The following is a 12,742-nucleotide window of genomic DNA, read 5'->3' on the forward strand; positions in this document are numbered from 1 at the left end:
GCAGGGTTGATCCAATCAGGAAAACTACCAGTAAAACTAACTATATTAAGGGGTGGCTAGGAGACGCAGTGGATAGAGCACCGGCCCTGGAGTCAGGAGTCCCTGAGTTCAAATCCGCCCTCAGGTACTTAATAATGACCTAGCTGTGTGGCCTTGGGCAAGCCATTTAACCCCATTGCCTTGCAAAAAAAAAAAAACCTAAAAAAAACTAACCATCTCAATAACAAAATTAAAAGAAATATTATCTCAATAGATGCTAAAAAAGTTTTTGACATCCTGTTCCTATTAAAAATCCATTCCTTCCTTTGATCCAGTCATACCACTACTGAGTCTGTACCGTGAAAAGATCATGAAAAAGGGTAAAAACCCCACATGTACAAAAATATTCTCAGCAGCTGTTTGTAGTGGCAAGGAATTGGAAATCAAGTGAATGTCCATCAACTGGGGAATGTCTGAAAAAATTGTGGTATATGTATATGAAAGAACACTATTGTACTAATCTTATGTTACTCTTCCTTGAATTTTTTTCTTGTTTTAATGAAGAAAATCTTGAAATCCCAGAAAAATGATGTCATGACAAGCTAGTGAATTGGATTTGATGCTAAGTCACCAGCTTCACTTTCTCCTCCAGAGTCATCAGGATCCAGTGGTCAGATATGGATCAGGATGCTGGAGATGGCCCTGGATGTGAGGTAATCAGGGTTAAGGGATTCAGAGAAGCCTGGAAGGATTTGCATGACCTGATACTGAACGAAATGAGCAGAACCAAAAGAACAATGTATACCTTAAAAACAACATGGGGGTGATGATCAACCTTAAGGGATTGCTCATTTCATCAGTGCAATAATCAGGGACAATTTTAGGAGATCTGTAAGGGAGAATACCATCTATATCCAGAGAAGGAATAACGAAATTTATTTTTAAAAATATTTTATTTGGGGGCGGTAGGTGGTGCAGTGGATAGAGCACTGGCCCTGGAGTCAGGAGTACCTGGGTTCAAATCCAGCCTCAGACACTTAATAATTACTTAGCTGTGTGGCCTTGGGCAAGCCACTTAACCCCATTGCCTTGCAAAAATTTAAAAACAAAAAAACAAAAGAAAATATTTTATTTGTTTTATAATTATATACAATAGTAGTTTCTACATATCATTTTTGTAAGGTTTTGAATTTTACACTTTTTCCCCCACCTTCCCTTCCTTCCCCTCCCCAACAGAAGGCAGTCTGATAATCTTTACATTGTTTCCATGCTATACATTGATCAAAATTGAATGTGTTGAGAGAGAAATCATATCCTTGAGGAAAAAATATTAGAGGTAGAAAAATTATGTAGTTCATAAGACAACTTTTTTTCAAATGAAGGTAGTAGTATTTGATCTCTGTTTAAACTCCACAATTTAAAAAAAAAACTCCACAATTCTTTATCTGGATACAGATGGTATTTTCCATCACAGACACCCTAAAATTGTGCCTGATTATTGCACTGATGGAATGAGCAAGTCCTTCAACATTGGTCATCAGCCCCATGTTGCTGTTATGGTATACAGTGTTCTTCTGGTTCTATTCATCTTGCTCAACATCAGTTCACATAAATCCTTCTAGGTTTCTCTGAATTCCCATCCCTCTTGGTTTCTAATAGAACAATGGTGTTCCATAACATACATATATAATTTGTTCAGCCATTCCTCAATTGATGGACATCTACTCAATTTCCAGGTCGTTGCCACCACAAACAGGGCTTCTATGAATATTTTTGTATATATGATATTTTTACCATTTTTCATGATCTCTTCAGGATACAGACCCAGAAAGTAGTTTTGCTGGATCAAAGAGTATGCACATTTTTATTGTCCTTTGGGTACAATTCCAAATTGGTCTCCAGAAAGGTTGAATCAGGAACAGCGGAGTTTAAACAAAGACCAAAGATTATTACCTTCAATTTTTTAATTATGAATTACATAATTTTGCTATCTCTAATATTTTACTTTTTAAGGATATATTTTTTCTCTCAACACATTCAATTTTGATACATGTATATCATGGCAACAAATGTAAAGTCATTCAGACTGACTTCTAATGGGGAAGAGGGGAGAGGAGGGGGGAGAGGGGAGAGGAGGGAGGGGAGGGGGAAAAATTTTGCAAAAAAATGATTGGTAGAAACTACCATTGTATATAACTGGAAAACAAATAAAATATTTTTTAATAAAAAAATAAAAATAAAAACCCATTCCTTGGTCGGTCTCTAGAGAAGCACATAACAAATTACAGGAACTGATGCTGAACTGAACAAGAAAACATTATTACACATTAACAACATTATGAATTGTTCAACCTTGATGAATGCAGCTCCTCTCAGCAGTTCAGAGAGCTAGGGCAACCCTAGAAGACCGGCTATGGACAATGTTATCCCCATCCAGAGGAAGGAAAACAAAACAAAACAAAACCCTTCTGAATCTGAATGAACAACACCATATTCATTTTAAAAATTTTTTCTTATGTTCTTCTTTCCTTTCTCATGGTTGTCTTCCTTTTCCCTTAGTCCTAATTCCTCATACAAAAAATCTGTAATTTGTAAACATTTTTTTTTTTAGGTTTTTGCAACAGGCAATGGGGTTAAAGTGGCTTGCCCAAGGTCACACAGCTAATTATTAAGTGTCTGAGATTGGATTTGAATTCAGGTCCTCCTGATTCCAGAGCTGGTGCTATATCCACTGCACCACCTAGCTGCCCCAATTTGTAAACATGTTAAACACAAATGTATATGTACAATATTCACCAGACTGTTCACTGGTGAGGGGTGGGAAGGAAAGGTGGAAGGAAATTACATCACTTATAAATATGCATATACATGTGAAAACCTTTCATATTATCTAATTGGAAAAATAAAATCAAATGTCAATTGGGAAAAAATTAAAAAATAAAAATCCATTCCTACTAAATACACCAGAGAGCATAGGAATATCAGAGTTTTCCTTCAAATGATAAACAGTATCTATCTAAAACCATCAGCAAGCATTATATGTAATGGGGAGAAGCTAGAAGCATTTCCAGTAAGATTGGGGTGAAACAAGAGTGCCCATTATCATCACTATTATTCAGTATTGCACTAGAAATGTTAACTTTAGCAATAAGAGAAGAAAAAGAAATTGAAGGAATTAGAATAGGCAAAGAGGAAACAAAACTCTCACTCTTTGCAGATGATATGATAAACTTAGAGAAGTCTAGAAAATCAACTAAAAAACTAGAAACAACAACTTTAACAAAGTTGTAGAACATAAAATAAACCCATATAAATCATCAAAATTTCTAAATTTTACCAGTAAAGCCCAGCAGCAAGAGATAGAAAGAGAAATTCAATTTAAAGTAGGGACAATATAAAATACTTGGGATTCTACCTGCCAAGGAGAACCTTGAGTTCAAATCCAAGCCTCAGATACTTTAGGCTATATCTCTCTCTCTGGGCAAGTCACTTAACCCTGATTGCCTCTCCACCCAAAAATCCTAGCATGGAGGTGACTCTGACCTCTTGTCACAGTCTAAGGAAAAGGACACTAGCTCTGGAATTGGAGAAAAGGGAATTGAAACTCTGCCTCCACACATCCTGGAGGGCATAACACTAAGCAAGCTGCTCAGACTCTCAGCTTTCTCATCTGTAAAATCAAGGGGTTGGTCAAGATGACCAACTGCTACAGATTCTTCTAGCTCTCAATCTAAGGTCAGTTAGTAGACTGATGGCCAAAAAAAGAAAAACTTATATCCCTGCAAAAGAAAAGGTTAGATTCTCTAGTATCGAATCCTTACCCTCCTCTTCTCCATCCCCATAGCCACCATCCTGACCCAGATCCTCCTTATCTTTTTCTTTGAATATGATATCTTCCGCCTCCATACCCAGCCTTTGGTACTCCCTCTGCTCCCCAACCCACACATAATGTTCCCTGGTTCATAAGTTTTCTAGGTTTCTCAATTGCTTATAAACTAAGATGTAAATTCTTAGGTCTGGGACTTCTGGTTTTCCTTCCATGACCTCTTTTAATCCTTTTACCCTTTGTTTCATGTGGCTATCATTCACAAACCCTACAGGAGGCTAGGTATCTCATTGGACCTAAGTTCAAACCTGGACTCAGACTCTTTTTTTAAGGTTTCTGCAAGGGTTAAGTGGCTTGCCCAAGGCCACAAGGCCACATAGTTAGGTAATTATTAAGTGTCTGAGGCCGAATTTGAACTCAGGTACTCCTGACTCCAGGGCCAGTGCTCTATCCACTGCGCCACCTAACCACCCCAGGACTCAGATGCTTATGTGGCCCGAGGCCAGTCAGTAAACCTCAGTCTGTCTCAGATTCATTCCCAGAAAAGTAGGTTCCTTAAAACACTACCTCACAAAGTTGTAGGGAGCAAATGAGGTTTTTGTAAAATACTAGTAACCACATTTGTTGCTGTTGCTTGATCTTATCAGTTCTGTCTGACTCTTCCAGACCCCATTTGAGATTTTTTTTTTGACATAGTTTTTGCCATTCCCTTCTCTAGCTGATTTTACAGGTGAGGAAACTGAGGGTCAAGTGACTTGCCCAAGGTCACCTAAGTCTGAGACTGGATTTGAATTCAGGTCTTCCTGACTCCAGGCCTAGCACTCCATCCACTGAACCACTTAGCTAGAGAAGGCATATAGTTGGGGCTCAATAAATATTTGTCATTCCCCACTCTACTGAGTTCAAATCTGACCTCAGATCTTAATAATTACCTAGCTGTGTGACCTTGGGCAAGTTACTTAACCCCACTGTGTTGCTAATAATAATAAAATAATAAAATAATAATAATAATAATAACAACAACAACTATATAATATTAGCATTTTCAATTTGCGGTTTTCTAAATCAATATGGGGCAGGAAGAATCCATTTCTATTTGAATTGGATACCACTGGCCTAGTGGATATGATTTGGAATAAGAAAGACCTTGATTTGAATCCTACATCAAATCCTAGTAGTATGAGCCTGAGCAAATCATTTAATCATTCTAAGTCTATAAAATAAGGAAGCTGGACTAGATGACCAGCTTTAAATATATCATCCATTGATCCCAAGTCAGGAGACCTTGGTTCTAGTTGTGGGACCATGGGCAAGTCACTTAACCTTTCTGAGCCTCAATTTCCATTACTGTAGAATGAGGAAAATAAACATCTACCTCAATGGGACATCATAAAGCAAGTGCCTTACACATCTTAAATGTGATTATTATTAGCCTTTTAAAAAAATCTGGATCTATAATTTTATCAGGGTGGGGATTTTCAGGTATAGAAGCTCATTTCACTAAGATCAGCAGTTCATCTATAACATAGTCTTACTATTACTCTGATGATGCTTCATTGTATATATACTATATTAATATAATTATATGCTATAATGATGTTTAGTATTAACAAATATTCTGAATATTAGAGTTATATTTATAACAATTTATGGACCCTATCACACAGTTTATGACAAATAGTACATCTAATAAATTTTGTGGAAGAGAACTAAATTGGCCGTCTACTCACACTCAACACAGAAAGATTGAGAAAATCTCCCTTAAAGGAGTCCCACCTACCATAGGCAGCTTGAAACCTGAGATACTGGGAAAGTCATGGTGTTCCATGTGGTAGCCCACATTAAAGGTCATCCAGTTGAGGGGTCCATAGTAGGAATAGGTTTCATAGCCCTTCAAATACAGATAGTGCTCAGCAATGAAGTGACCAGAGAAGGGGTGTATTCCTGTACAGAGGATAGTGCCTGCAATAAAATATACAATTGGCTTCAGTCCCCATAATATATAAATCATAATGTTGACTGCAAGCTGAGTCAGGATATTGCAGATCTCCATCTGTGTAATGGCCAAGGGGTTCACAAAGAACGGACGTAGACCGTAAAACAACGGTTGCAGGAAGAGCCAGAGGAGCTTCCTCATCGGAGTGCAGAAGAACCAACACTCAAAGTCTGTGGGGATGTCCACATCTAGTCTGTCACCAGCCAAGTAGCGATGGTGGTCAATGTGATACTTCTTGAAGGAGGCGGAGTATGGCACGCCAATAGGGAGGTTGGCGAAGACTGCAAACCAGCGGTTCCGCTGAATAAATTTGTTCCCAAAGGCCACGTTATGGGAGATGTCATGGATAGCCAGGGTCAAGGAGTGGTTCACACAGCCCCCAAAGGCATAGGCCCAGAAGAAGACCCATCGCCATGACAAGTCTTTGACCATGTAGCAAGCGCAGAACTGGGTCAGCACCATGCAGGATACAATCCATTTCAAGTATGGATCTGGGCCCATCAGTGATTTGATGGCTGGATACTTAGCTAAAGAGAAAGAGAGAGAGAGAGAGAGAGATTCAAAGCAAGAAGAAGCAAATCTTTCACCTTGTGGATAATGGGGTTTTGAAGTGAGCACACAGAAAAAATGTAATACATTCATTTGGATAGAATTTGGGTATAATATACTCACTTAGCACATAGAACAAGAGAACTTTAGAATTAGAAGGGAATTAAAAAACCATCCATTGAAATATTTAAGTGTTCAATGAAGTAGTTCTCCAAATTTAAATTTCTCCAGGTACTTTACAATATGGCAGCATAGGTCTCTTTTCTATTCCTCCCAAAAGCCACACTCTCTGCCAACTCGAGGCCCTTTTACAGGCTGTTCCCCATGCTAGAGGTCCCTTACTCTTGCTTTTATCCATCCATTCACAGACTCCCTTCATCCCTGTTGACATCTCAAAAGGCTTTATTTTCTTGATTTTTCCTCTTAGTCTAAAGGCTCTCTTCTTCTTCAGATTTTCCTCTCTTCTTCAAATTGCTCTCTCCTCAGACTTCTCAGGCTTCCTTCATGACTTAGATCAAATCTCACCTTCTACAAGAGGACTTTTCTGGTTACCCTCAATTTTAATGTGTGCCCTCTGAAATTATGTGTGCATAGCGCTATACACCATAAATATATGCATGCAACATACATGTACATGTATACACACATCTTCATAGAGATTGATATTTAGATGGATGGATCCATCGATAGACAGCTAGACAGATCACTATTTGGTACATACAAGTTTTTTTAATACCATTTCCTCTATGGGAATGTGAACTCCCTGAGGACAGAAATCATGTTTTTATCTTTCTGTTAACCTTAATACTTAGGATAGTGACTGGCACATAATAAACACTCAATAAATATTTGGTTTTTGCTTTTTATTTTCTCATTGCCTTAAGTGGACAACAATACAAGAGAGTCAGGAGGCATACTCTCACATCTCTCCTTCAATAAAGAGGGATGTTTTGGGTAATTTCTTTGAAAGCCCAAAGTCTGACATGTTTTAAATTTGTAATAAGCAAGCTTTATTTATTTTTCAAATACTATACAGAATCTGCTAGGAAAGAAGAATTTATATTAAGCCAAACTGCTTATAAAGTTTATTTGCAATAGCATGACATCAAAGGTTTTGCCATCCTCTAAGCATTCCCATGATAGTTTGTTAGACTTATCTGTGTCCATTTTACACTCCTTTGAGATAAAGGATTCCCTGAGAGTGGTGTTTGTGTTCTCTCTACTTTGCTCCCATCAGAGTCATTTGCATTCTCCAGGGACATGGTTGGGTGAAGAATGCAAATTTCCCAAGGTCATTTGAGTTGTTCTTAGTCATGCTAGGTTTAGAACCCATATCTCTTGATCTGGCCAGTACTCTTTCCACTATTCTAAACTAACTTGCATTATAATTATTTTATTTTTGTCTTTTTAATGACTCATGCACCCTATTAGATGATCAGTTCCTTAAAGAATTGTGCTTTCGGGGGCGGCTAGGTGGCACAGTGGATAAAGCACTGGCCCTGGAGTCAGGAGTACCTGGGTTCAAATCCAGTCTGAGACACTTAATAATTACCTAGCTGTGTGGCCTTGGGCAAGCCACTTAACCCCATATGCCTTGCAAAAAAAAAAAAAAAAAAAGAATCGTGTTTTCTTTTGCTTTGCACATATTAGAGGGCCAAAAACAGAGTTCAGAACTTTGCATATAGGGTATGCTCTATACATACTTGTGGATGACTACAGAGTATATGTTAGATATGTAAACATTTATGCTTTATTATAACATAAATATCACATAATGATGTATAAGGTACGTCTTTGCATGTGTGTGTATGTATATATATGTATATATATATTATGAACACACATATATTATGAACAACAGACAAACCTATGATAAATCACATAACAAAAAGCCTATGTTTCATCACTATCCAAACATCTGTTGTCTATTCTATTTTTCTAGTAGGAAGTTTTTTCCTTCTATGGAAAAGTCATTCTTTGTTCTTCTCTCCTAGAGAGAGCAGAACTAGGCTACTTACTCTTCTACATAAGAGCCCTTCCAAGACCTGAAGGCATTGTCATATACCCCTTAAGTCTTTTCTTCTCCAGATAAACATACTAAATTTATTCATTATTCCAGTTGAAGTCATTATTTGCTTCCTCCACTTGTAGCCACTCCCTCTTTTAAGGTCTCCCAATCTTCTTAATAAAATAAAAAGATTAGACCAAATGTCTTGCAATGTCCTCTTCAATTCTGTGATTCCAAAGTCCCTTTGAACACATACATTTTAAAATTTCTATAAAATTAGAAGAAAGCAGGTGCAATGGGTCAATTCTGGTGGAAGAAAGTAATGTTAGCCATTTGTCAAAGTCTCTCATGCCATCCTTGATAATATGCAGTCATCAGCTAAATGAGTATGGGTAGATTCAGAAATGGTCAAGTGTCAAAACTAAGGCTTAGTCTTCAATGACTGTCAACTAAAATAAAGAGCTCTAAAAGCATTGTCCAAAGATCTGACATCAAAATGCTGGAAGGGAGAGCAAGAATAAACTTACTGGGACAGAGAATGGGCTAATGAGATTAATATTGTAGGATAAAATGAAAGCAGGATAAATATTAAGTCTAATACTTAGGTTTAAAAAAATCAGCTGTACCTTTGTAAGAGAAGAAAGGTGTGGCAAAGACCAAAAGACGTATGGAAAAAAAGAATCTGAGGGGTTTTGTAGACTGCAAACTCAACAGGCAGGCCACTTCAAAAAGATCATAATAATATCTAATGCCACAAGAATAGAGGCACAGTGTCCAAAGTAAGGGAGTTCTACCCAAGTAGACTATATCTGGAGTAACATATCCAGTTATGAACTCAATATTTTAGGAAAGACAATGCAAAACTGGAACCCACCCACAGGAGTTTGAAGAAGACTAAAAAAAATACCATACTGAGATTAAACAAATGAGAGATAGATAACGTGGAGAAAAGACAAGGAAAGACCAGGAACAGATGGGACTTTGAAATACCTAAAAAGCTATCACCTAAAGGGGATTCTCCTTCTCTCCAAAGGGCAGGACTAAGAATAATGGGTATGTGTTACAGAAAGGCAGATTTTAGCTAGCTATAAAGAAAGCCTTAGTCACAATGAAATACATCTACAAGTCAAATAAACTGCCTGGTGAAACAGTGGATCCTTCCATCTTGTGAGATTGATGACTCCCTATTGAGTTGAGTGTAGAGACAACAGTTGTACTGGACATCTTTTGAGATTCCTTCCAACTCTGAGTTTCTGCAATTCTGACATACAGGGAAGTAATTTTAAAATGCTATGCAAGGGCTAACTAGGTGGCACAGTGGATAGAGCACCAAATCTGGAGTTGGGAGGAACTTGAGTTCAAATTTGACTTCAGACACTTAATAATTACCTAACTGTGGGCCCAAACAAGCCACTTAACCCCACTGCCTTGCAAAAAACAAAAATAAAATAAAATAAAATAAAATAAAATAAAATAAATTGATATGCAACCTCCCTTCTCTGAGATGGGAGACCATGGATGTGATCTATTTTATTTACTGCCAGGGATAATGGATGCATTTAGTTGTTCTTGATATGTACTTTTTATCTTTTATCAGAAATCACTTAATATTTTTTATTACAGAATAAAGCACAGTAAGACAAAGATATCAATAAAAATTTGACTGAAAAAATTAAATGCTAGTGAATATATCAAATTGCTTGCTGACTTGGGGAGGGAGGGAAGAAGGGAGAAAAACTTGAAATTCAAAATTTTATAGGGGTGGCTAGGTGGGACAGTGGATAAAGCACCGGCCCTGGAGTCTGGAGTACCTGGGTTCAAATCTGGTCTCAGACACTTAATAATTACCTAGCTATGTGGCCTTGGGCAAGCCACTTAACCCCATTTGCCTTGCAAAAACCTAAAAAAAAAATTTATAAAAAATGAATGTTGAAAACTAACTGTACTTATAATTGGAAAAAATTAAAATACTATTTATAAAAAAAATGCTGAACAAAAGTAAGGTAGAGGCAGTTAATTATTGTCTTCATTGAACTTTGGCCCACACTTCAGTGTTCCCCAGCTTTTGTGGCTTTCCTACCAATCATTTCCACAATCTCCCATTTGATAAGAATCTTTCTGATAAAACATTCTGGGTCAACAACATGCAAACAGGCAAGACAGAACAGAAAAGAGGGGAATAAAACAAGCTAGAATAGATGGAAATACAGATTTGTTGTTTTTATTCAGCTGTTCATTCATGTCTTGACTCTTTATGAACATCTCTTGTGATCCCAAGGACCACAGTATAACAGGCCCTTCTATCCTTCATTATCTCTTAATGTCCATTCAAGTTCATGTTCATTGCACACTTTTAGGGAGGGATGAAGTAAAAGGAGAAAGAGAATAAAATAAATAAGAGGGGGAGGAACAGATGGAGGGATATAACAATTAGCAACAACAACTGTGGGGAAAAAAAATTGAAGCAACTTCTCTGATGGACTTATGAAAAGAATGTGATCCCAGAGGCAGAGCTGATGGTATCTGAACACAGACTAAAGAACAATTTTTTTTTCTATTTCTCTCACTTTATTTTTCATGAGGTTTTTCTATTTTTGTGGGGGGAGGGGGGATTAACTCTTACAACAAGACTATTTTAGTAATATGTAAATGAATACATAAAATTTAAAGTAACTCAAAGAAAAATAAAGTTCGTGTTCATTGCTTCCATGATACTCTCTATCCATCCCATCATCTACCATTGTCTTTTCTTTTTGCCTTCAATCTTTCCTAACATCAGGGTCTTTTCTAATGAGTTCTGTCTTTTCATTATGTGACCAAAGTCTTTAAGCTTAAGCTTCATTATTTGACCTTCAATGAATAGACTGAAATAATAGATAACAAGTATGGATATACCAAGTTTCTATAAATCTCATACCAAATACTGTATATTTGGCTGCTCCCATCATCATTCACTTCCAACTGTTACCATAGAGCTTCTAGTACTCAAAAGGGGTTTTGAGTTCTAGTATTACATCACTAACTGTCTTTTGAGGCTGGATATCCAATAATGCCAGAGCACCATAAGCCTTCTTTTCATATGCATTGACAGCTTCAAAGTAGTCCTTTCACCCCAATTTATCATCTCTGTTCCTCTCTCTATATATTCATCACCTCTTGCTGGACTATTATAATAGCCTCCTAATTAGCCTCTCTGCCTCAAATCTCTTCCCTTTCTAATGCATCCTTTACACAATTTCCTAAACGATATTTCTTTTTTTTTTTAAATTGTTTATTTTATTTTATTTAAGGCAATGGGATTAAGTAACTTGCCCAAGGTCACACAGCTAGACAATTATTAAGTGTCTGAGACTTGATTTGGACTCGGGTCCTACTGATTCCAGGGCTGGTGCTCTATCCACTGTGCCATCTAGCTGCCCCCCCCATAAATGATATTTCTAAGCACATGTATGTACCTGTCACTCTTCTGTTCAACAAACTCCAATGGCTCCCTATTGCCCATAGAATCAATCAAGAATCCTCTTTTGAAATTTAAAAACCTCCACAGCTTGTATCCAACTTACTGTTCTTTTTGGACTAACTAAACTGACCTTGCTCCTCAATCATTACTTTCTATCTCCTCTCCCCATGACTCACATAAATTCCCCTCACCTTCACCTCTCAGAACCTCTAACATGCCTCAAAATTTAGTTCCAATAAATCTTTCCTGATTTTCCCCTGCCCCTCCCAGCCCAGATAATAGTATTTAGTACTCAAACACAAAAATAAAATTGGTTCTTTTTTAAACACACAAATAAAATTACCTCATTTATCTTGTATATTTATAATATGTTTATTAGAGAAGGAAATGGCAAACCATTTCTATATCTTTGCCAAGAAAATACCAAATGGCATCACAAAGAGTTGAACACTACTAGAAACAATTGAACAATAACATGTACATATTGTCTCCTCCTATGCTCTTTGAAGATGGACTTCCATTTTTTGTCTTCATATTTCCAGTACTTAACCCCTAGAAACTTAAAATGCTTCTTCATTGATTGTTAAAACCAACTATAGCAGGAATTAACTTCTTCTAACAAAGTAGATATAAAATTCCCTTGGAAAGAAGCCAGAGGTTATTGAACTTTCTATGGCTAGAAGGATTAAAATTTCTCATTCTAAAAACTCCTTGGCCAACAAATCTCTGGTGGGCCGAGCAGGTGTGCTGTAGTTAATAGTGAAGTGGAAGAATGGTCAATGATATTGAATACAAACTAACACACACCTACTATTAATGATCACCAACTCACAAGGAAAACAAAAAAAGCCCTGGCCCTTTGACAAGAACTGGAAACACAGGAGGATTAGCTTTCCCAACTCAGGCTGACAAGTCTATTCCCCA

At 37.2% G+C, this 12,742-nt stretch overlaps 1 protein-coding gene across 1 annotated transcript in view; it reads right to left on the reverse strand.

Moving 5' to 3' along the window:
* Positions 1 to 12,742, reverse strand: part of DEGS2 (delta 4-desaturase, sphingolipid 2) — an 84,939-nt gene that overhangs the window by 16,058 nt on the left and 56,139 nt on the right. The window contains exon 2 of the mRNA XM_074213079.1: positions 5,586 to 6,328. Within this exon, the coding sequence (XP_074069180.1) occupies positions 5,586 to 6,328 (743 nt within the window). The remainder of the gene's footprint in view (positions 1 to 5,585; positions 6,329 to 12,742) is intronic.

The sequence above is a fragment of the Macrotis lagotis genome, chromosome 1, assembly GCF_037893015.1.
Source record: "Macrotis lagotis isolate mMagLag1 chromosome 1, bilby.v1.9.chrom.fasta, whole genome shotgun sequence".
Classification (NCBI taxonomy): Eukaryota; Metazoa; Chordata; class Mammalia; order Peramelemorphia; family Peramelidae; genus Macrotis; species Macrotis lagotis.